Below are 23,496 nucleotides of genomic sequence, written 5' to 3'. Positions count from 1 at the left end.
TCTAGCTATATGTCTTCCATAGGGAAAATGAGTCCTGCTTCAAAAGTGCCTATTTCTCTCCCTTGCCTATAATGTTCTATTAACTTACTATAAGCATAAATTTTATAACACAAGGATTGTTTCTTTCTTTTTTTTTGCCTGTAATTGATGATTAAATGAAGGTAATAGTCAAATAATATTGCAACTCAGACAGTGTTTGTGCTTAAAGGTTAACCAGTTTTATAGTACTTTGGTCAGTTAGATTTTGAAACAATAAATGTACTGTGTCATTCACTGGTGAAATCAGTTGCAATCTAACTACATAAAAATAGAGTAACATGGTTGCAAATGAGGACATTAGCATTTTGTTCCTGATTAGTTTTATGATTGAAATCATTTGTGCTTGTGGATGATGCTGCCAGTTAGACTGATTAAGCCCCCATAATGAGCTTGGATTGCATGTAGAGAGGTGTGGAGATTACTTGTGACCAAAACACAGCCCAACAGATAGGTGTGAAATGAGGTCCTGCAAGCACTCGCATTGTTCTGAAATTAGAAGACATACAATGAAAAGTCCTTGGTGTAATATACTGTTGTTTTCCCTTAGACATGGTTTTGGATTTCTGGACCTCTGTGCTTATATTGTGTGGAAAGGCTGTACCGCTACATCCGCAGTAATAAACCAGTCACAATAACTTCAGTGATAAGCCATCCCTCCAATGTCCTTGAAGTAAGGATGATGAAAGTCAACTTTAAAGCAAGGCCTGGGCAGGTGAGTTAATGTGCCCCTAAAAAAATCACTGCTGTTCTTATAGCATTATCTATAGGGATGATTTCCACTTTGTATGTACTAACCAACCACAGAATGTTTTGAACATATTTTTTCCATCATTTATTTTTCTTTGGCTGATTTTATTTCAGTATGTTATTCTACACTGTCCAAGAGTGTCAGCACTAGAAAGCCATCCATTCACCCTTACAATGGTAAGAAATCCTTTTACTTTGACATAATGAGTTTTTTCAGGTACTTTCCCATTTATTTATATTTGGTGAGCAAATGGTCTCCATTGCCTTCAAGGTGAAAATTCCCTTCAGAAGAGCTTATGTTTCATTTATAAGGGTAACAATGAATATGAAATGGCATGATTGTTATGTATGACAGTACTCGATGCATATTTAATTTTCTCCACTGTCGAGAAAATTGTTATGAGAACTTTTTTCAAAGTCTTCCATAAGTGGAAAACAATAATAAATAAATAAATAAAATCCATGTGATTTTGATCATTCAGTTTCAAATAAAAGAGGGTTCAGCCATCTGTTTGTAGACCTTAATGCAGAATGAGCACAAATTCTAATGAATTTTCTGTCATTTTTGCTATTCAGTGAAATGAATAAACATTCCCTCAGTTGCCTTTTCCAAACAAAGTTAGAGGAACATCAAGTCTAAAAAAAAGTTTTTAAACTCTTCTGCTTTATTTTTACATTAAGAGATATGTCAGTGACTTAAAGTGATGTACCAGTGAAGTCGTACAACCTTGGGATTATTACTTATTCGGCTCAGTCTAACTAGAATGAGACCTCATGGTCCAGAAAGACTGGAATAAAGTGAAATTGTGTTTAAATGTACTTGAAGCTCTCCAGGAGTGAGCAGTGCAGAGGCCTAGTAGATGCTAAAACAAAATTATTGTAAATACAAATTTCACCAGAAATAAAGTTTGTACTGTAAATCTGGCAGTGAATTTTGGTTAAGGAAAGCTGCCTTTTCATGGCTTAGTGAAGGAATATTGGTGCTGGTATGGTAAAAAGCTCTTCCTTTTTGACATAGGCAAATGGTGACTTGCAGCCAAGTGCAGTGTTTTGCATTTGAAAGAGAAGTGGAATGAAGCCTGGTATTTGCAAAGCTTTTCTGGCTACTCTGATTACCAGTAAAAAGCAGAGGCGTGTGTTATTTATCTGTTGTTAACTCCAGTAGGCAATAATTGAGGCCTTCCTCTGTATAGTGCCTAAAAATAACTGGAAGTGCGGTACTGAAAAAAGATGTGCATTGCAGTATCCATGGGATGGTAGCTGGGTTTTTTTGTGTAGAATGGTTTAATCAGTATTTCTTTCTATTCTTTGTTTGGTTTAGCAATCAGAAGGTAAATTTAAAGCACTCAGCATAAGTCTCAAGATTGCTCTTAACAGTAGTTTTGCACTGGCAGAGCTTTATTTAATGGAGTAACTCCTGTTCTATACTGGTTGATACATCTCATTTAAACATTAATCTCAAAACATTATGTTCTTGTTTTCTGACTATCTAATTCAGTGGAAATTAAAATAGTAGTAATAATTCAATCATTATTAGTAATTGCATAGTTTGGAAGATATGGGACACTTATAAAGATTTCATCTTCTTATATTAGGACACTGGCAAAATAATGGATTGTGTGATATTAATTTCCGGAAATAATGCCATCACAGAATATAAGACCTGATTCAGTAGTGGTGTTTTCTCTAGCAAAACTTTTTTTTTTTTTTTTAATGAGCATTTTGATCAGAAAAGAGACTGCTGAAATGGACCTACTGAGTTAGATCATAGGATGAAGTTAAATAGAATGTTTTATTCAGATCAGATTCTTCGCACAAGTTGAGGATTTCATACACTATTTAAAAAGGCATATTATAATACTGCCTGTTACTTAAAAAAAAAAAAAAAAGATTTTTGCATGAAAATTTCTAGATCTGAGAGCTATGTAAAATAGATCTGTTGTTCTCAGTCTGTTTTCTTAGTGAATATAAATAACTCATTGTGCAGTTTATTTCAGTTAGATACACAAGTCTAGTTGATAAATTACAGATTGTGTATTTTTTACAATTATGTATTAAATATATAACGTTAGAAATAGCAGTTTCCACTCAAGCACAATGCATTATATTTTAAACTTGTAATATTAGAACTGGCAATTTCCGTTCATGATCAGTGGAGTTATTCTTTAAAGTACAGTGGTGTCGTTCAGCATAACAGCATATCCTTCAAGATCATATACTTGTTTTAACTGTTTTAAAATATGAAGTTTCTACTGGGTTATTGAGTTTCATTTTTATTGCCACAAACATATTTCAGTAGAGAATCAGTTATGCTGGAGACAGTGCTGTTATTGGGTAATAAGCAGTTTTGTAGCATAATAAGGGCTTGAGATGTCTAGGTTTATGACAATCTTCTTGCCCAGTCTAAGCAGGGGACAGTCATTTCCACATGCCTTTCTAAGTCATAGAATATGTCTTGGGCTGCTGTCCTGCTAGAAAGCTTATTTTGGTTTAATATGATGCCAGACATGGCAATGTGCTTATAGAGTGTGTAGACAGTATCTTAACTCAGTACATTTTCCTGCTCCCATCTGACCTACTTGTAGTTACCAAACAAGTTGGAAAACTACTCCTGCTCCCTTTATTCAATGACTATAATCTCTGGGTTATTTTTCTAGGCTGATGTATGAGTATGGGGCTCAGAGCCATAGTGAGAGCAGTGTAAAGGGAGAGCGGGGCTTCAGGTGTCAGCAGTGCAACGCAGCAACAACTGCAACAGACCTAAGGGGAAGGCTGCAGCCTTCTTCCTTGGCAGCCTGAAACAAGCTCTGTGGCAGGAAGGGGAAGACAAGTACCTCTCCCACACCTGCCACGTGGCAGGAAGTCGCCATTGTCCTCCTTAGGGTATATGTGACGTCCTGTCTAAGCTTCTGAAGCATCTCACTGTGCCTGGAGTCTTGCTTAAAAGACAAGGAGAAATGACGAGCTCAGGCATGTCACTGTACTCTAAGCAAGGCTGTAAGCAAAAGTGGGAAGGAATGGAGAAGACATGCAGATGTTTCACTAGTCCCTTCTCTTTCCAAGGTTATGTAATATTTACAGATAGCTCAGTGTCTTACATAATGCTGGGGTGGAGGAAAACACTGGGAGGCTGTGTAAAGGGCCTGAACGTGCTCTCATTGATCTCTGGCAAAGCTCCCGTTTGTTCCCCTCAGAGCCAGAGGGAGCTGTGAATCTTACCCAAGTGAATAGAAAGAGGTAGCCATCTTTAAAAAACGCATGCAATGGTGTCTATTATCTTTTCTTTTTTTTAATTAACAGCATTCTTCCCCTTGCTAATGGAAGGAATTAGTAGAAGTAATAGGTACAAAATGCACACATGAATTTGGAGAAGCACAAATCATGGCACTGCTAAACTCAGAATTGCCAGTCTGGCTTTTTTGCTAACCTATGATTTGAATCTGCAGTCAGAGACTTCGTGTCACTTGCACGTTCTGATGTCCAGGCACTCAGAGATCCTGTTTTTCCTCTCATAATTGACATGGAAGGTGATATTCTGGAACTCCATTTCTGAAGCGTCCTTCTACCTGTTTTTATTCACCCATGTTTCTTCCTTGTCTTTGTTATTCATTTAAAATGCTTGGAATGGCCCAGCATCTAGGATTCCTGCTGGTGACCTGTTTGGCCAGTTCTAGGTAGTTTACAGTGGGCCATTAGCCTCATATTGTCTTCACTGCTCCATTGTCTTTGACCTTCCTTTAACAAAATGCTTTCTACTGAACATATTTTACCATGCTTCTTTCCCCAATTTCTGTTCAAAATCATCTTAAAAAGTGACTGCTGTTACTGTGCTATGTGTAACAGTGTGTGAAAAATTTTCAGTCTGGTACCCCCTTATGTCCAATTTATTTATTTTACATAGGGCATTATTCTATCCCATGATAGAATCTGAGCAGAATGCAATCAGTTGAGATGTTTTAGTCTGTATTGGAGAGAAATAATTTTTTTATAAATGGATATTGTAACTGAAGTTATTTAAAGGGACAAATGATTTTTGGGTGCTTCCACTTGAACTATTTTAAGGAAATTTGGCTTTCAGACCTCAAGTGCACAATATGGCCTGGAGATCAGACCATGTAAGAGGTTGGGAACCTCTTCATCCTCCAGGTGTGAGGAATACAAAAAACATTGGAAATCTTCTCTTTAGTGTTGTATTTCCAGAAAGTGAAATTTCTTTACATCATTTCTGTGGAAGAAAGTGTGGAACTCATCTGTTCTGGAATACAGTTTAAATTTTATTATCCATAACAATCTTTAAAGCCGGGGGGGGGGGGAAGCAAACATCAGACATAATACCAATTTCAAGTATTCAGGATTGTTCTTCGTTACAGTTCAGATATTCAAAACATTGCTTCAACTTTCTCTGCTATCACAAGGTCAAAACTAAGTCCCCCACCTCTTTCCAAAACAAACAAAATAAGTTTATGTATATTCTTCCATCCTTTTCTGCATCTTAAACTTCATCACAGTTTCTCTTTGCTTTACCATGCATGAACAAGAAGAGAATAAGGTTTGCAGTTTATGGTAGCATTGTTTTTCTTTCCATCCCCATCTTACATTTTCCACTTAGTATTGAATTCCCTGTCTTTTCAGACACTTAGCCACATTACTGGTTATTTGCAGCAGCATGAAACCATCGTACCAACCATTTATGGCTGCACGCTTCCTTTTTGCTAATGAATGACTTCAGAAGTGGATTCCCATTTAGAATATATACTAATGTCTTACAAGAGAAGTCACATTTTCGGCTATAATTTTGGAATTGTTTCTCACATTGGCATGCAGTGATCGGCAGTAAGCCTCATGGAAATAGTTTTCTGTTTTGCAGATGTTAAGTGCTTCAGAAGATGTGCCGGGTCTTTTCATGTGGTCTCTGCTGAATCTACTACAGAGTCAGTTCAAGCCACAAACTCTTACAAGCTATAATTTAGACAACTTGGCTACTAAAGTACTGTTGTCTACTCCCAGCACCTCATAAAGCTTGGATAACCTTGTTGTTTTAGTAATGTTGATTAGCTTGTCAGGAGGTAGGAAACAATTACATCACTTCATATGGAACTTATATTGTGACAGACCTTGAAATAAGGACAAGACCAAGAGCTGAGTTCTTCTAAATTTGGAGGTGGCTCGTATCTGAGGTTTGTGGAAAACTTCTGTTATAAAACAAACATCCTCAAATGCAGGATCAAATAATCTGTTATCCTAAATTTGTGACAGTTCTGATTGTCGCTAGCTTCTGTCATGCCCATTTCCCATTAGACTTGAACTATACATTGCACAAAGATGGTAGTTACCTTTCCGCTGTTGTGGTATGAATTCAGAGGTCATTTAAACTGCTAGCTGAATAACTTATGGATTAAAATCCTGCCTTCTGGTACATGCAGGAAATAGTGCAAACTGTTCAAAGCTATCCGTTCAGTGAATACTGTCTGTAAACCAGAGTTACCTCCTCTGAGGAAAAGACAAAACTTAGTTCTGGTGGTACATTCGGTAGTGAACTGTGCCTTTCAACAAAGCTTCTTTATTACCACCTCTTATGGTGGCCACTGTGGAAGAAGGCCAAGCAAGTGCTGGGGTGATTGACTGAGTCAGTTTGCAATATCCTCTTTGCTGAAGTTGAGCTACTGATGAAAAGTCTTCATTAAGTTTTGTTTCATGTCTGCTCTTTGGAATAGTATTTTATTTTTTTCAGCTAAAGTATTGGATCTTCAAAGGATTGTCCTCTTTCATTTCTGACCGTTGTGTGTATGTCTGGGGGGGGTGCCAGTACCCTCATTTTACGAAAGGGAACCCAAGGCACAAAGCAATGGAGTAGGGGCTGCTCCAAAAGTCTCTTTCTATTTTACAAATGTCTTACAAGAGACATTCAGAAAAGGAGCCAAACTTAGGTCCTCTGAATTACCTCACTGCACTGAGAAGATGCTTAGGACTGCAGGTGCTAGCCTCACTGCCTAGAATTAGTCCTGGGAATGCCCTCTGAGATGCTGTGCATGCTAGAGAGGAGAGAGTCTTTAGTAGTTTCTGGGAACTGAATTCTATATTCTAGAGTTCCTGTCTAGTGATTGCAGTGACAAGACCACAATTTCTTCCTTCACTGAAGTTACTCAGACAACTGATTCATACTGAATTTATCTGAAATTCAGGACATCATTATGTTGGAAGAGATGGAACACCAATTCCACCAGGCAGGATGCATTTCACAAACTCTCCTCTTTTTTCCTTACTTTGCTTGTGTCCTGTTCTCTACTGCCATTTGCAGCAGCTGGTGGTGGGCCACAGTAAATCTTAGCCCAGTAAATTCAGGTTCCTCAGGCAGAGAAAAACTTTGCCTGGTCTGTGTAGGTCAGCCTTCACTGGTGTCTGACTTCACTCAGAGATTTCATTCCTTTCTCATCATTCCTCCTGACCCAGCACCATTATTAGGATGCCCCCACCCCTCTGGCAGTTCCCCTTTAAGCATCCAGAATCTCTACTGGAAACAATTAAAAAGCCACTTATTATTAAGATAAAAGGCCTGTTGTGAAGATGTTAATCTATATTGAGATTAATGAACATAGAAGTTGCCTCTCTCAGTGTAGAGTACCACGTCTTCTATTCTTGTGAACAGTGCAACATTAAATATTTTGGACGAATGCCTTTGTACTTTACTTGTCTCTAGAAAGCTGTTGAAGACCTCATTTGTCATTTAAGAGATATATATCCTGAGCTTGATGTTGACTTTTCAAATTAATGCTGTCTTAACATTGGAATTGTCCTTCAGTGACTATTTTTATAAGCGCATACATGCATCCCAAGATACTCTTGCTAATAATAATCAGACACAGTTAAATTGCATAAGCTCTTTTTGAACTTTCTCTCCCTCTGTGTTCAAGGCATACTCTGCACTGGGAGTTTCGTGAGACAGAGTTAATAGAGGCATGTAACATGAACGTGACAAAAACAGAAAACCCAAAACAAAGATCTCATCTCCCAGACTCCAGGCCTTTATGAAATATCTGCTTTATATTAGCATGAGTGGCTGCTGCTTCAGATCCTCCAGAGTTTTAGCTCTTCACTTACTGTTTATATTCTAATTCTTGTAGCAGCTAAGCAGAGATCAGTTACCAGCAACAGAGAGATCTTTCTTTGGAAGTGTAAAAATTTTCTCCTGTATTGTAAAGTGCTCCCATCACTCCCTTATTTCTGTGCAGCATAACAAATCTGCTTTTAAATTCCACTGAGGGAGAAGATGGAAGAGTCTGGCAATAACAAGCTCCAAGAAGTTCTGCCCATTCACTAGTGCTCTGTCTTTTTGTGCAGAGGGTTTAGTTTGAAGCAGATCAAACTAGTAATGCAATGTCTTTCTTCCTTTCCTTCCACAATACAGTTCTGTATGAGTAAGAAAAGAAAAAATCCTGAGGGCCTTAGGCCCAAATTTGAATTCTTTGCTCATGTGCACGGATGGACAAATCCTCGCTATGTAGTTTGCTACATGTACCAAGTTTGGGGGGCAAGTTTGTGTGTGTGTTAATAACTTGAAGCTGAGTTTTGAGGAAGAGAGAAGACATGTTTGCATATACAGATATTCAGATTTACAGACAAAATCCAAATATGTATTATGGAGGAAGAAAATCTGTTTGATTAGTTGTATCTGACTATAAAGATCTGTAAAGCAATAATTACTGAACACCAAGCAGAGAAACACTAAGTTCATTAATCGTCCCAGAGTAAGAAAGAAAATTACCTGAAGGAGGTTTCTGAATGCACATGACAAATTGTAGTACTGTACCTAAATGTCTCTGAGCTATTACTTATTTATACATTTTCTGCCTTTAAGGACTTTTTTTTTTTCTATAGCCTGAATTTTCCTTATCCCCTCCCCACCTGCATGTAGGTATACGTTGGTATATGGATCTAGGCATGTTGGGATTACAGGCTGATGGCCCTAGTCTGGATGTTTACAATTTTGGGCTTGATGCCTTGTTAGAAAGGTCTCAGCAAATAATACATGAGTATAGACAATGTCACAGCAAGTGATACATTTGATTTTGTAAGGGAAAACCTTTTTTTTTTATTGAACCAAGGTTGTCTTTATCCCTGGATAATCCAGAGGTCCTTTAAAATCACTGAAAAGTCTTCCACTGACTTCAGTGGAATTTTAACAGTCCACTAGTGAAGTTTTAGATCTGAGCTTCTTTTGAGCAAGGCACATTCAAAAGTGAAACTCGAGATGCTGAAGAAGCATGTGTCCTGTACCATAAACTTGAGAAATAAACTATGCACAGCAGGAAAAGCCTAAGGGCCAGATTCTGAGCTACTTCATCAAAAAATGAAGTTGTTGGAAGTTTGCCTGAGTAAAAACTATGTGAGGACATCAAGAGCTAAGTTCATACTAACAGATAAATGCAATAAAAACAAAATCTAACATGATGACATTCTAATAAGATTTGTTGAATATCTTATGCAAATGGTTATGGAACTTGACTTTATGAGGTGATTTACAGAGCATTTAGGGAAATGCAGATATGGTGAAGTATCTTGCTGGCAAACTAAAGAAATCCCTAGAGTATGTCTGCTCTTCATACAAGTAGAAAATACAGCAGCTGTTTGACAAAGAATTTAAGTAAAACAAAAATAGAATAGATTAATCTTTCAGATGCCTTTAAGTGCTTCCTTAGACTTATTTGTTTGGTTTTGTTTGGTTTTCAGTTTAATAATTTTGGGGCCTGCATAAAAATCCTAAGTAAACCTCCACTTTCATTCAGACTTACAAATCTGACTCTTTTTGATCAAGGAAACACAGAAATTGTTACAGACAATTTCACTAAATCCTGTATCATCCTTCAGCAGATACTTTAAGCAGAGGCATCAGATCCCTCTGGTGAACAGTTTTTTTCAAAGTTTTTGTCATTAATCATGACATTCAGATAAACTTTATACTATATATAAATAAAAAAACTAACAAACTCCAAATTTTGTTAAGGTTTCCTGATTCAAAAAATAAAACTTGATGAGTCCTGGCTTCAGGTCTTGTAATCAGATTCCACAGTTTAATCCCACAGTGTTTGGAAAAAATATTTCCTTTAAGTTTTGAATCTGCTAGCTTTAATTTCATTGGAGGGCCTCTTGGAGCTTCTATAGAGCTAGGGTTTCACCCCAACTTTTTTTATTGATCAGTATGGAAACTGGTTGGATTTTCTGCTTTTTGCAATAGTCCTTACTTCCAACTAGAGCCATGGATAGTATCTCCTATAAATGGTAAAAATACACATCAAATTTATTTTCCTGAAAATTTATTAGTATGGAAAGATTTATGCATAAAATAAATAAAAGATTGGGAAAATCCAGAAAGTTAGAAAGAGAAGCATTAAAAGCTAAACATAAGTTAAAGGAACCAGGAAACGGTCTTAAATGGAAAGATAGAAAATTCAGAACTGGACAAAAGGGAAAAAAAAACCTGTGCAGTGTTCAAGTGCCTTGCTGCCATGATTTCCACTGATTACCTTGTTAACTAAATTCCCTCCAAGTTTGGACTTATATGGAGAATATTCTAGTATTATAAAAGTAAATTTGCAGAGTATAACAAGCATCCACTTAATTTAGCGGAGAAGTGTGTTTTGTCCTATCAATCGGAGGCAGTGCTTCTAGGTTAGTTTCTAGGTTAGGTTACAGAGAGGTCTGGGAAGTGAGCTAGAAACTTCAGCATGAAAAAATTAGGCAGAAATTTTAAGCATGAGTACAGTTAATACATGAACAAAGTATTAAAGGAAATGAAGCACTTTGTCTCCTGCAGTCTTAAAATTAAGACCATCTGTCTAGCTGGAATCAGCACTTTAGCCTGGTAAAAAATACTGTGTATACTGGTAGAGTAGTTCGGAGAGATGCAGTGTTCCTTGAACTGATGGTGAACTGACTAGAAAACGTGTTGATCCTTTTATGGCTTCTTTTCATGAGCACGTCACACCACCGAGAACAATTGAGCTTCAGTTTGGGGACGGCCCACAGTTTCTGCTCAGGGATGATGGAGAAGGAGCCTTCTGTGCCATCCAGTTTCCTTGTTCAGCCATCAACTCTATGGCAGTGATGCTTGATGACGTGCCGGGATACCCTTCGAGGCTGAGGAGAGGCAGCCTTTGGGTGGAAACATTGCTCTGCTGCCTTTTACTCCTTCAGGAACAAATACTCACGTCCTGAGTATCCCACAAGGTTGTGGTATGTTTTTCCCACTAGCTAGCTTGACTTGCATAAATTATATGAGCTGAATATTACTAGGATTAGTATTGATACATTTTTTACTATTTTATAGGAAATGTACTGTGTCTGTTGGGGGGCAAAGGGGAATCAGCAACAGCTTTTTACCTTGGTTAAGCTGCAAAGGTGAAGATGGACTGACTAGACTGTAGAAGTGTATCTTAATAGTACATCTGTAGCAGCAAAACTTTATGGGGTCAGGCTATTACAGACTTATTAGAAAAAAATAATGTTATTTCATATTATTTATTTAATATGATCAATATTTTCAGAAACGCATTATGAAAACACTTTGTATCAAATGTCTCCACAAAATTCTTCTCCAGAATTTGTGCACTTGAATCTCCACTGGTTCTTTTGACCTTTCACAGCCACAGGTGCTGAACACCTCTGGAAATTAGATTTCAGAAGTCTGGCGTTAGCTATAAGACATTTAAAATTAAAATATACTTTAAATTTAAAACTATTGGTCTATTTACAGTCTGGAGACATCTATTCCTGTAAAGATTTGTGTTTTTCTCTGGTTCAAGAGTGAAATCAAGCAACAAATGCTCACAGATTCAAACTTAAAAATAAGATTGTTTTTAGCACTGAGTAATTTAACAACTGAAGACTGCAGAAGTGAAGTAGCAAATGCTGAACTCTACTACAGACTCACAGGAATTAGTGGGTGTGCTTTTGTGTTTTATATTACAGAAGTAGTTAGACCCCAGATGACCAAAATGAGCTGACCAGGGATGCATCCTGAGCATCCCACAGTGTTATGTCATGGGTTTTTTTCCACTAGCTAGACTGCAGGTGTTTGGGGTTGGACAAGAAAGGAATGGAAAGCGAAAGGGAAAAGTGCTTGGGATATGTTACTGCAGCTGGGTGACTTGCAGAAAGACAGCTCCTGCAGGAGGGATCTGGCTGAAACAAAGGGTATTCAAGACATGGTGGTCTCGCCTCAACCATCCAGACACCCTTGATACTTGAATCATGTTCTGTGGTTAGAATTTCCACAGGTTCAAGTGTCATAATGTCTGCTAATGTCTGCCAGTTAAATCAGGATAGCTGTAGGGCCAAGTCTCTAACAGGAAAAGCTTATCTGTAAAATAACCTGAAATAGGAAAAGGGAAAAAAACAAAACAAAACAAACAGACCCATTTTAGAGAATCTCGTAACCTTTCAGGCAGAGATGTGTTTAAAATAATAACTCCTCAGATCAAATTTTTTTTTTTAACACCTGAAATGTGCTTCTTAAACTGTGTGATTCGTTAGTTAAAACAGGGGTAGCCCAATGTAACATAGTTCATCTCCTATGAGTCAGGCTGAAGTCTAGCTACTATTTTTTGGCTACCTTTATATAGCCTGCCTGTGTTTGTCATCACTCCTCTTCATTTTCTAATGTCAAGATGAATCATTTTAGGAATGTTTATAGCAGTTTTGCATGAAACCAGACAAGCTACAGCTTACTGAGCTTTTGCAGCTTTTTTTTTTTTTTTTTTTTGCAGTTGATTGATTGACAAAATTGAAAACCTTTTTTTATTTTTTTTTTCTCTGTGAGGGGGGGAAATGGGTTGGTTGTGTTTAGTTCACTTTCCCAGTTCTGCCTCTCTCCCAGTTATATTAACTTTTGTGTGCTTTTCTTGATCTGTGTAAGTGCCCCTCTGACTCTGGAGCAAGAAGGCGATGAAGCGGAGATTCACAGAGCAGCTGTTTCTCCCTGGCAGGCAGGCAGGCAGAGACATTGAAACATATCAGGAGTTCAATGCTGTTTGCAGTGCCCACCAGGATATCTGCAAACTCCTTATTAGAATCAAATCATGGCTTTTTCCCAAAGTGAAAACCTTCTTTGAAGGCGTTTCCCTTTGTTTTAACAAACTCTGCAATGAGCTTTCTGAGATCGGAGAAAGATGAGGTTCCTCTTTGTTCTTCCAGCTGTGGCACGACCGCCTTAGTAAATCTGGGCTCTGTTCAGACCACCTCCTATGGCATTGAAGATGGAAGCTGGTGTTAACTGTGGAGCTCAAGTCTGAGAGCAGTATCTCCAGCACTGCCCAGCCTGTAGATAAATATGCAGCTCTACAGGAACTGGAAGGGGCTCTACTCATGCAGTCACACTGGGGCACATAATTTAGGCATCCCTTTCATTTCCTGTTTTCTGATAGTAGATATTCTGCAGTGTTATTCTGGTATATACACCAGTGTTTCCATGACAGCGCTATGACCAAAAACTTACATCTCTATAAAGAATCTTCAAAATTCTTATAGGCAAAGGTAGAGATGTACAGAAGAACTGGAAATTTTCAGGAATGAACTTTAGTTTGCTGTTGACTTTCTCCCTCCCTGCACGCTGAGATCTAAAATCTATAGTAGATTAATTTTAATAGTAGTGGTATTGCCATTTTTTTACCAGTAAAAAAACCCAATAACCAGCAAATTGAAATAGAGTATTATTTGCCTCGAGACTTCAAAATTTCAAGTGTTATACCTCCCTTGGCAAAACCCATCTACAGAGTGTCCTGTTTCTCATTCTAGAGAAGGTTCTTCATCGGGAATAGATACCAGTGATGTTCCTGTAGGAGGTTAAATGTTTTGGGTAATCTAAGCTGTAAACATAGATGTTGACAATATATTTTCATTTGCTGTATGTTGCGCTCTCATATGCACAGATTTCTCCATTGTTCATTAATTCCAGGAGATTTTTATACCTATTTAAAGTAGGTGTAAAATGTTACTGCTATGATCTAATAGCAATCAATTCATTCACTTTGTATTCATGTAAGAGCAAGTCATAGAGAAGAACAGAGAATCTTGTCCACAGTCATAAAATTGATAAATAAAATAAATTTCAAATCTGCGTTAATCCAGCACTGAATTAAACTTGGATTAGTTATATTAAGACTATTATCCATATTTTATCTCAGTCAACAATCACCTAGCAACAAAACCATAGAATTACAACTACTGGAGACTCTAATTTGTTTGCTGGTTTGTAAGCATGAAGTCCTCCAGGGTTTGTTGCAAATTCCCTATGTGATAATTTGCGTTTGTGTTATAGTTTGCTTGGAAAAAAGTGGAAAAAGCATATATAGTGGTTTTTTTCCCCCCATCAAAAGATATAGAATAATCTGCATTCCATAAGTTTTGTTTACATATAAAATATCCTCACTGCTTTGAATGTGAAAAGATATAGAAAAACAAAGTAAAAATAAGTATTGTAAACCTCTTCACCTTTGATTAACAGCTCTTGGGGAAATCTACCAACTTTCAAATGATAAAAACATAGCTGGGTTTCTTCAGGGGTGTAAATATGCACAAGTCTATTAAATTGAACAGAATTCCATCTATCTTTGGGTTTTTTTTGTTTGCTTGTTTTTTGTTTTGGGAGATGGCCAAATGCTGGAAGATAACCTGTTTAGCATAGAGGTTGCTACCTGTAATATCTTTCACTTTTTAAAGATATAGATAGTTTGAGGTTAGAAAAAGATTAACATAGCTTCACATAATTGTACCCATCTGCCGCAGTTAATTTGTGTACTGTAGCATTTTAATCAAATGAGTACATCAAATGAAGTTCATTTGCAGCTCTTTAGGTATAGAAAGAACTACTGAAAAACTTACCACTTGTGACCTTTCATTCAATAATGTCCAGTGTCCTTTCTTGTTACAGACTTTTCAAGTTAGCGATTTGCCTGTTTGGAATCCATTCTTTATTTAAGAAAAAGAAGCTAAAAATAAAATATTCTTTATTTCAAGATTAGCTAATCTTAACAATTTCCTTTTGAGCAGTGTGCTGTGAACTAAGGAAAAAATAAAGGGCTTCCTGCAACTCTTGCTGCACTGCAGTTAATAGTCTAGTCACTAGATTATTTCTTAGGGCTCCCACAGTAAAAGGAGCAGGGGAACATCCAAGTACCATTTGCCAAAACACATCTTAAAAACAGTTTTATTGTTTTTGTTCGCAGCTGCAGAGAGTACATCATGCATTGCTGAGGCCACTTTGCCTTTATTTGACTATATCTCATGTGCTTATTCTCTTGATTTCCAAATCAAGAAGGTGCTTCACTTTGTGCTTAGCTTTAACTTCATAGAACAGAAATACATGTCAGCTTAAACATGTATGAGCTGACCAGAATAAATATCTTGAATCAGTGCTTAGGTGTGCAGTGTTTTAAAGATGAGATATGGCAAATTATAAGTAATTGGTGCCCAGAGACTTATATATGTAAAATGGAGATGAACATAGCAATTCACAAGGCTTTTGATGCTGTCTACTATAATATCTCATAAGAGAAACTGGTGAAGTATGGACAAGATAAGTGGACAATGAAGTGGATTGAAAACTGGCTGTAAGTGTTGTGATCAGTGGCACAAAGTCCAGCTGGAAGCCAGTCACCAGCAGTGTGTTCCACGGGTTGATACTGGAGCCAATACTGTTTAACCTCTTCATTAATGACCTGGATGATGGGACAGGCTGCACCCTCAGCAAACTTTCAGATGATACAATACTGTGAAGAGTGACTGATAGACCAGATGGTTGTACTGCCATTTAGAGGGACCTCAACAGACTGGAGAAATGGGCTGACAGGAATCTCATGAAGTTCAACAAAGGGAAATGCCAAGTGCTGCACCTGGGGATGAATAACTCTAGGCACAAGGGCAAGCTGGAGGGCCAAACAGCTGAAGATCAGCTTTGCAGAGAGGAACCTGGGAGTCCTGGTGGACAACAAGTTGAACATGAGCCAGCAGTCTGGCTTATGTCAAAGAAGTCCAACAGCCTCCTGGACTGCGTTAGGAAGAGCGTTGCCAGCAGGTTGAGGGAGGTGATCCTTCCCCTCTAGTCAGCACTGGTGGGGCCACATCTGGAGCACTGTGTCCAGTTCTGGACTCCCCAGTACAGGAGAGACATGGACATGCTGGAGAGAGTCCAGTGAATGGCCACAAAGATGATTAAGACGATTAAGAGCATCTGTCATATGAGGGGGGCTGAGAAAGCTGGAACTGTTTTGCCTACAGAAGAGATGGTTCAGGGTGATCCCATCAATGTGTATAAATACCTGATGGCAGGGTGTAAAGAAGGTGGAGCCAGACTTTTCTCAGTGGTGCCCAGTGATAGGATAAAGGCAATGGACACAAACTGAAATACAGGAAATTCCATTTAAACATAAGGAAAAGCTTTTTTTACTGGGAAGGTAGTCAGATGTTGGAACAGGTTCTCAGGGAGGTTGTGAAGTCTCCATCCTTGGAGATATTCAAAACCCAACTGGACATGGCCCTGAGCAACCTGGTCTATCTGACTTTGCTTTGAGCATGGGGGTTGGACTAGATGATCTCCAGAGGTCCTTTCCAACCTCAGTTATTCTGTGATTCTATGATTCCATGAAGAAAGTTAAATACATAAGAGGATATTTACATTACACTTGTAATTATGCACAGTGGCCTGTCAATAACACATGGATGTTTACCCACTTTCATGATTAAGCTTCTGAAAATCCATCTTTGAATATTTTCTTAAACTGTCTGGAATAATTTCTCCAACAGTCTGGAAAAAACTACAATTTGGGGGTCTATTGTGTTTATGGAGATAAGAGAGGTAAAGTATTCTGCCATTCTGTACAATAAAAACATAAATATAAATTTCAAAGTTAGAATCATGGAGTCATAGAAAAGCCTTAAATCGGAAGGGACCGCTAGAGATTATCAGCTCCAACCTTCTAGTGAAAGCAGGGCCTAAGATTAGGTTAGATTATATTAGATTAGGGACCTGTCAAGCTGAGTCTTGAATATTTCCAGCAAGGGAGATGCCACCACTTCTCTGGGCAACCTATTCCAATGTTTAATTGCTCTTATGTTGAAAAATATTTTTATTATTATTTTTATTATATTAGATGGATTTTTCCCTGAGGCAACTTGTGCCCCTTACCTCTTTTTGGGTCACCATGGATCTCTGTGAAGAGAGTACCTCTATCTTTTCTATAGCTACTTTTTAGGTTTTGGAAGACAGTGATTAGATCCCTCCAAGCCTTCTCTTCTCTAGCCTAGACAAATGCATTCCCTTTTACCTCTCTTTGTATGTCGAGTTCATCAACCCTCAAATCATTTCAGTGGCTCTCTGATGGCCCCTCTCCAATTTTTCTATGTCTCTCTTGAACTGGCGAGATTTCACTCCATATAGCCTAGATGATTGGTTCGTTTCTTCTGGTAAGATTTAGTAGCACAATAAGATTTTTTCCAAAGCTCTCTGAGTTCTCTCATGCTGTTATGGGTATCAGAGTAGGCTTCCTAAAGTCTAAAGAGAAATAAATCTCTTTTTTATTGGATAATTTTTCAAAGTTCTGTAGAATGGAGTTAGTCACAAGAGTAATGTAAAAGATAATAGGATTGAACCTCTTCTGGCTAGAGTCAAGAGGTATTCTGCCATTAACTTTAATGGAAGGAGGGAATGGCAGGAGACAGTTTTGTAGATGATGTGCTGAACTGGGACTTGGCATAGCTGGACTGTGAAAATCACTCAGTCTCCCATGAAACACAGGGAACCCTAGTACAGACCAGACTGAAAATTAAACTCTGCTAAAGGCTGTTAAAGAGCCCCGCTGGGAGAACAGATGCTTGTGTGGCTAGTATGCTTCTTTCTAACTGAGAGACTGCATATCTAGTTGTGTATGGAGAATTGGTCTTGATATTTTGGGGGGAGGCAACAGTGCAAATACAATCCTAGTTGTCTGGAGTTCGCCTGTGTACCTCCATTGATGCCTTTTTTTGAAGGCTAAAGCTTGGTGAAATGATTCCGACCCTAAAGTTCTGTACCAGATTTTTTATAGGAAAACTTGAGAGATGACAAGGCATTGAACATGCATCTGTCTAATTATCAGTACTCTTAACAAAGCAGGAGTGGTCTTCCCCTTCAGGAAAATGGAGTGACTAGCCATTGCATTCCCATTTCTAGATTTGCCAAGATGCATAGAACACTAACCCTTTACCTGGGTCTTTGCTGATAAATAAGGAGGGATAGGAACCGAACCTCAGCCTTGAGGCCAGTGGTATCCCACTCTATAACAGGTTAATCTTGAGAGTGCTGGTGAGCATGGTCCAAAACAGAGCCAAGAAGCGGGCTCACAAACAGTGCGGACAATCAAGGGTTCACTCCCTGGGCCTCTTTTATTTCCAAAATAGATGTGTTCCTTGAATTTCAGCTCTCTTCTCAGAATCATATCTGTCTGTAGCAGAAGAAAAATAAGACAGCAGTGTCATCTGTTGAGTATTGGATTCATGGTAGAGATTGCACCAGTCATTAACAGGTTCTAAGAAACTTGTCAAAACATGGTAGTAATATCTTGTACCAAGAGAAACTGGTGATGTTTCTTTATAGAAAGAAATGAACAATCTTTTCTTGAGGAATAGCTGTGTGTCCTGTTTATGTGTGAAATCTTTCAGTATATCTGCAAAAGTTGTCCAGTCAGTGAGTTTGAACTCTCCCTTTAACTAACAAGAAACTAAACTCAGAGTGCTAGTTCCTTAGACCTTTGACCTGGCTTGGCTGGAGGTTTTTAGATACCTTGGTGCGGATACAACTCTAAGTGACATAATGCCTGTGTTGACAGTCACAAGTAAGTAGCCCCAAGATGAGGACATAGGTGCAGAGTGACAGAATAGTGGCTACAGTGTGATTTTTATGATGTGTCATGCAATCTGATCCTTTTCCTTTGAACACGCTAAGCTTTTGTTAAGTACAGCAAAACCTCAGTTTTCATTTAGGAAAAAACAAAGAAACAAACAGCAGTTGTGTAAGAATGATCAGCTTGAAAACATGAGCCCTAACATTCAAGAACCAGGAGTCTCTTAAAGGAAAAATATTTCCTTAGTTTTTTGATTCAGGGGTGATGTGGCAGCTTCTGATTTTGAATGTTTAACAGTAGAGGGGATATTTCTGTACTGCTATGATCTTTAGTTGTCATTATTGCTGAATAATGCTTAGTAAAGTGGTTGTTTCAAATCACACCCTCATAAAAACTCATCCCATTAAGTTTTATGAGACTTAAGAGTAAGTGGAGACTAAACATGTCCTAGGCTTCCCAAACAGTACCGATGTTGGGAATGCTTTACAAATAAAGGGTGTAGCTGCTGCTGTGGATCTTCAGCAATTTACAAAAGGGTCTGTCTTAACAATTATATTTTGAATACATTTTATTTTCTTGTTCCTCAGAGGTGGTCTTTAATGTATTTAATATTTTCAGTGCCCTACAGATACCAAAGCAACGTTTGGGGTCCATCTTAAAGTAGTAGGAGACTGGACAGGTATGTAGAAAAACAATTATTTTTTAGAGACAAATACCTTTATTTGAATCATTATCAATTTCTGGCTTCAGCATGATTGTACCTTGATTATGACATATTTTCATTAGAGATCATTCATGCTTGTTTTCTCAAAGTTGTTTGTACTACTTTTTCGATGCAACCCTTGGTTTAATCAGAAGTGTATTTTTTCAGATAACACATTTTTCCCACTGCTAACAGATGTTCTGATTGCAATTTAATAATTTGCAATGTTTTTCAGTTTCTGCCTCTTTTTCTTATTTTTAGTAGTCTGCTGCCTCTGTTCAAAGCTTAGAGACTGCAGAAATGCTGAAATATGCAGCTCCCAGATAAGGGGATTGTAATGCCAGTAGTTTGGGTGGCTGCCAGATTAATTAACACCCATGGTATACTGAGATTACAGGTTGCTTTCATGTTCTTCTATGCTCTTCCATTGCTCTCTGAATGTCCTCCAGACCGAGGATGTAAACCAGGATTCCCCACAGAGGAGAACGGTAGTTTGCTGCTCAGTGTGACAGTGGCATACTCACGTGATAGTTGTCATTATTCCTTGATGGCTGGCTTTCTTCCTGCTTAGCATAGCATTTCCTTGTAAAGAAGATAAATACACAATGCCATCTTCATTTCTTTTGAAGAAATGTTTTCATATTAATTTGTACTCATTCACGTATTTGTGGAACTGAGTCAAATGAGCTTGTCACCCTATAAGGGATTAGACAAATTCAGGGAGGTTAAGTCTATCAAAGTCTATTCAACTTGTTGGTCCAGCTGCATACTTGGCTACAGGAGTCTCTGAACCTTTAACAGGCAAAACTTGCCATGTTGCTTATAATCTTTTCTAAGCATGTGCTAATGGCTGCTTCTGGAGACAGGATATTGGGCTGGAGGATAATTTTATGCAATATACTGTCATTTGAGCTCTTCTCAAAACCTATTCTTTCAGCCTTTATCCTATTTATTCTGGTCATCTTTTGTATCACATTTTCACATTCCTGAGAGTTTATACCTGACACCAAAGACAGTTAACAATTTATTTCAGAGAACTCAATTAAAAGCCCAAATGAAAGAGATGCAGGGGGGGTGCAGGTATGTTGCAAAATGCAGAGAAGATCTGGTCAGTTGTGAGACATTTCTCCTCTCACTGGCTTCAGCTTCTGCTCCGTGCACCTGTGAGATGGGATGAAAGAAAAATTTCCTGCCTTTAGCTTTAAGGACTTGAGGGAGGATACACACCATGCCACTGCTGGCAAACCAATTCTGCAAGTTACATTTCATGTCAAGTCACTGACACTGAGTCTTATGTTTTGAGAATTGAGTAAAATACCTTATGGCCTTAGTCACTTTGTTTTGTAGGTTGGGAAAGCAACTGCATGTCAATAGGAAAGATAAAAGAGGTAACAGAATTGTCAACTCCTGATGAGAAGTTGCTGTTAACAGAATGCCATTTATTGCCCACATCCCAGTGCATATCATTTTAGATATCCAATAGTAGCAAGAAGTGGATTTGGAACAAGTTAGCAAGCACTTGAGAAGTAAATGTTAGCATGGGAACCGATATTTAATAGGTTTTCAGACAATATAAGTATTCACTCTTTAAATCAATGATTTGAATATCTCAAAACATGGGACAGAGAAGGTAGGAAAGAGACGAAGAAAACTCAGAAACCATAATTCTGAGACCTTTGCAAAACAAACAGTAATCCAGACTTCCCTAAATAATGTATTTCTTACTTCATTGAGACCATATGGCGCTATCTGAGTTTAGAAGAGCTGAGAAACTACACTTCCAAGAAGTAGGTTTTGATAAAGGCATGGCATTCCCTCCCATTATTTAGGCAGCAGCATCCTTCAGATAAATTTCCAGTACAAATCTGAGATCTTTCATTTGTCATCTGTGTTATGGTAGTGTTAGTAACTGTATTGTGCTTAACTTTCACGTACATTATAGAAAACTGAGACACACAGGCAAGGGTATTTTTGTAATATAACCTTACATGCCTGTGTAGTAGATACTTTTACCTGAACTGCTTCCCTTGTCTCCTTTGATAGTCCTCTGACCTATTTATATGTCTGTTTTAAGATCAGATGAACCAGACCTCAGCCATGCCTTTTCTCTCTATTGTAAAGGGAGTCTAGATGTGTATCTCTACCTCAGAGTAGTTAGTTTAGTTAACTGAAAGTTAGTTGTGATTTTTCCCACCTACAGGTTCCTAATATGATTTCTCCAACTTTCACTGTGCGTACTGTGTATTGTGTGTAGTGATACAGCTATTACAGACCCTCCCGCAAATGCTTTTATAATAATATAATTATTATACTTGTACTGGTATAAGATTACTTAAGTCAGCATCCATTATATTAACAAAACACTTTGTGGCATTATGGTGGATCATAATATTACTGTAATTATCTTATTGTGTTAAGAGGTAAAACCTGTGGTTGTAGACCACAGCTTAAGGAGTCTGTCAGGACTTAGACACTCAAGGTACAGTGGGCTCACACAGTGCATTGGCCCGTCTGAGGTGAAGTGCAAATGCGAAGCCATGCAGCTTGGGCTCTCTCTCTTTCATTCCCAGCTAAGACAACTTGTCTTACTTTGCCTTCACCTGGCTGTTATTGCAGCTGAGCTGAGGAATGGTAACTTTAAACCCCGCAGTAACATTAAAGGCCCTGCAATAGTGTGTGTGTGGATCAGAGCTGTGAGATCCATAGATTAGCTAATAAGCTTGTCTTTCTTTATTGAACTCATCTTTTTTATTGACATCCCTTTTAAATGCCTATTTTGTTCAGCTTCTCTCATATCTCCGTGGTAACCCTGCTCTCCTTCAGTTTTGGAAAATTTATTGACTGAATATTTACAAAAGGTTTTTGGAGGGTTTCTTTTTCATTTATTTTCTAGTTTGTCCTCGGTGTTGTCATCTATCAGCCTTCTGTTTCCTCTGTCCTTGCTGCTCCCTCCAGTACCATTGCTTGTTTAGCTTTAGAGCTGACATTTCGGCTGGCACCTCCGGAGGGAAACAGAGCGGCTGCAGGCCATGCCTGATCTGTCCAGCCGCTCAACAGCAATGAAGAAAACACAGCAGCGTATCAAAACAAGGTGTCTCACTCACTAGACAGACTTGAGGGTGCTAGACAGAAAGTGATATTGATGATGCTGAAATAACAGACTTCTGAAACCATGCAGCCTGTTTTTGTGGAAAACAAAAACACAGCACTCGGAAGCGTTAAGGTGAACTGTGTGGTTTAAGGCAACAAGACATTGCTGTTATGTTGCAGTGTACTGCTGGTACCAACTGATGTGAGATTATGTTTAAAACACTGCTGCTGTTCTGTGCCCTACAATAATTTTTATCTTGTAGTGACATCATCCTGCTGTTAAGTCGCTTATGATGCTAGAGACATTTGCAAGGCCTGTCCACTAGTATGGTATTTGTTAAAGGGACCCTGAAACAGCACTTTGCTTACCACCCACTAAATTTGAGACTTCCGTCCCATACGTTCCTACGTGTCATGTATGGCACAGCAGGAGGTGCTGATCTGTGTTGAACTCTCCAGCTAGAACCAGACTGGATAGCTTGTAGGGTACCAGCCTGCATTAATCTAGTAAATATTAGGCCTCATCAGAAAGTACGTACCTTTTCTTAATTCTTCATGTTGGTGCTGAGGATAAACATGGTCAGGAGGTCCTTTAGGTACCAAATACCTTATTTTGAATAAGGTAAAGTAAGGTATTTGTGGTATGATATTGATTTTTGTCAGATATTGTCATAGTCATCCTTTTTTTCTGATAGAACCAGATTTTGGAGCAGGAAGGAGAAAACATTTTTCAGTTAAAAACAAAAAAATTCTTTCTCCCTAGCATGACAAATGTAAGAAAGCATGAATTTTGTTTAAATCCCTGTGGACTAAAACCTGAGACAGCAAAGAGCCCATACCCAATTGTATTATTTTTAAGCTTCCATAATTTTTAAGCCAGTTGTTTGATATTTTGGAGACTGACTAAGCATTTTTTTGAATGCTTACCAGAAGAAAATAAACATGCCTTTTAAGTGGCTCTGAAGGCATGATCTAAAATTTCTGGGCTGGGAGGATTTGTCAAATTGTTTAGGAGTATCTACATGATCCTGATAAGTCCTTGGAGCT

The 23,496-nt window shown here is 38.2% G+C and overlaps 1 protein-coding gene across 3 annotated transcripts in view; it reads left to right on the top strand.

Annotated features, from left to right (window-relative positions):
- NOX4 (NADPH oxidase 4) overlaps nucleotides 1-23,496 on the top strand; it is a 108,588-nt gene that overhangs the window by 17,733 nt on the left and 67,359 nt on the right. For all 3 annotated transcript variants that reach the window (XR_010883134.1, XM_067289621.1, XM_013956039.2), the window contains exons 8-10: nucleotides 587-751; nucleotides 901-963; nucleotides 19,275-19,335. Coding sequence is in view for 2 of the 3 variants with exons in the window: in XM_067289621.1 (XP_067145722.1) it covers nucleotides 587-751; nucleotides 901-963; nucleotides 19,275-19,335 (289 nt within the window). In the remaining variant the exon portion in view is untranslated. The remainder of the gene's footprint in view (nucleotides 1-586; nucleotides 752-900; nucleotides 964-19,274; nucleotides 19,336-23,496) is intronic.

Source organism: Apteryx mantelli, chromosome 1 (genome assembly GCF_036417845.1).
Source record: "Apteryx mantelli isolate bAptMan1 chromosome 1, bAptMan1.hap1, whole genome shotgun sequence".
Classification (NCBI taxonomy): domain Eukaryota; kingdom Metazoa; phylum Chordata; class Aves; order Apterygiformes; family Apterygidae; genus Apteryx; species Apteryx mantelli.
Note: the sequence above shows the minus strand (reverse complement) of the source record. Positions and strands in the feature narration are given on the sequence as shown.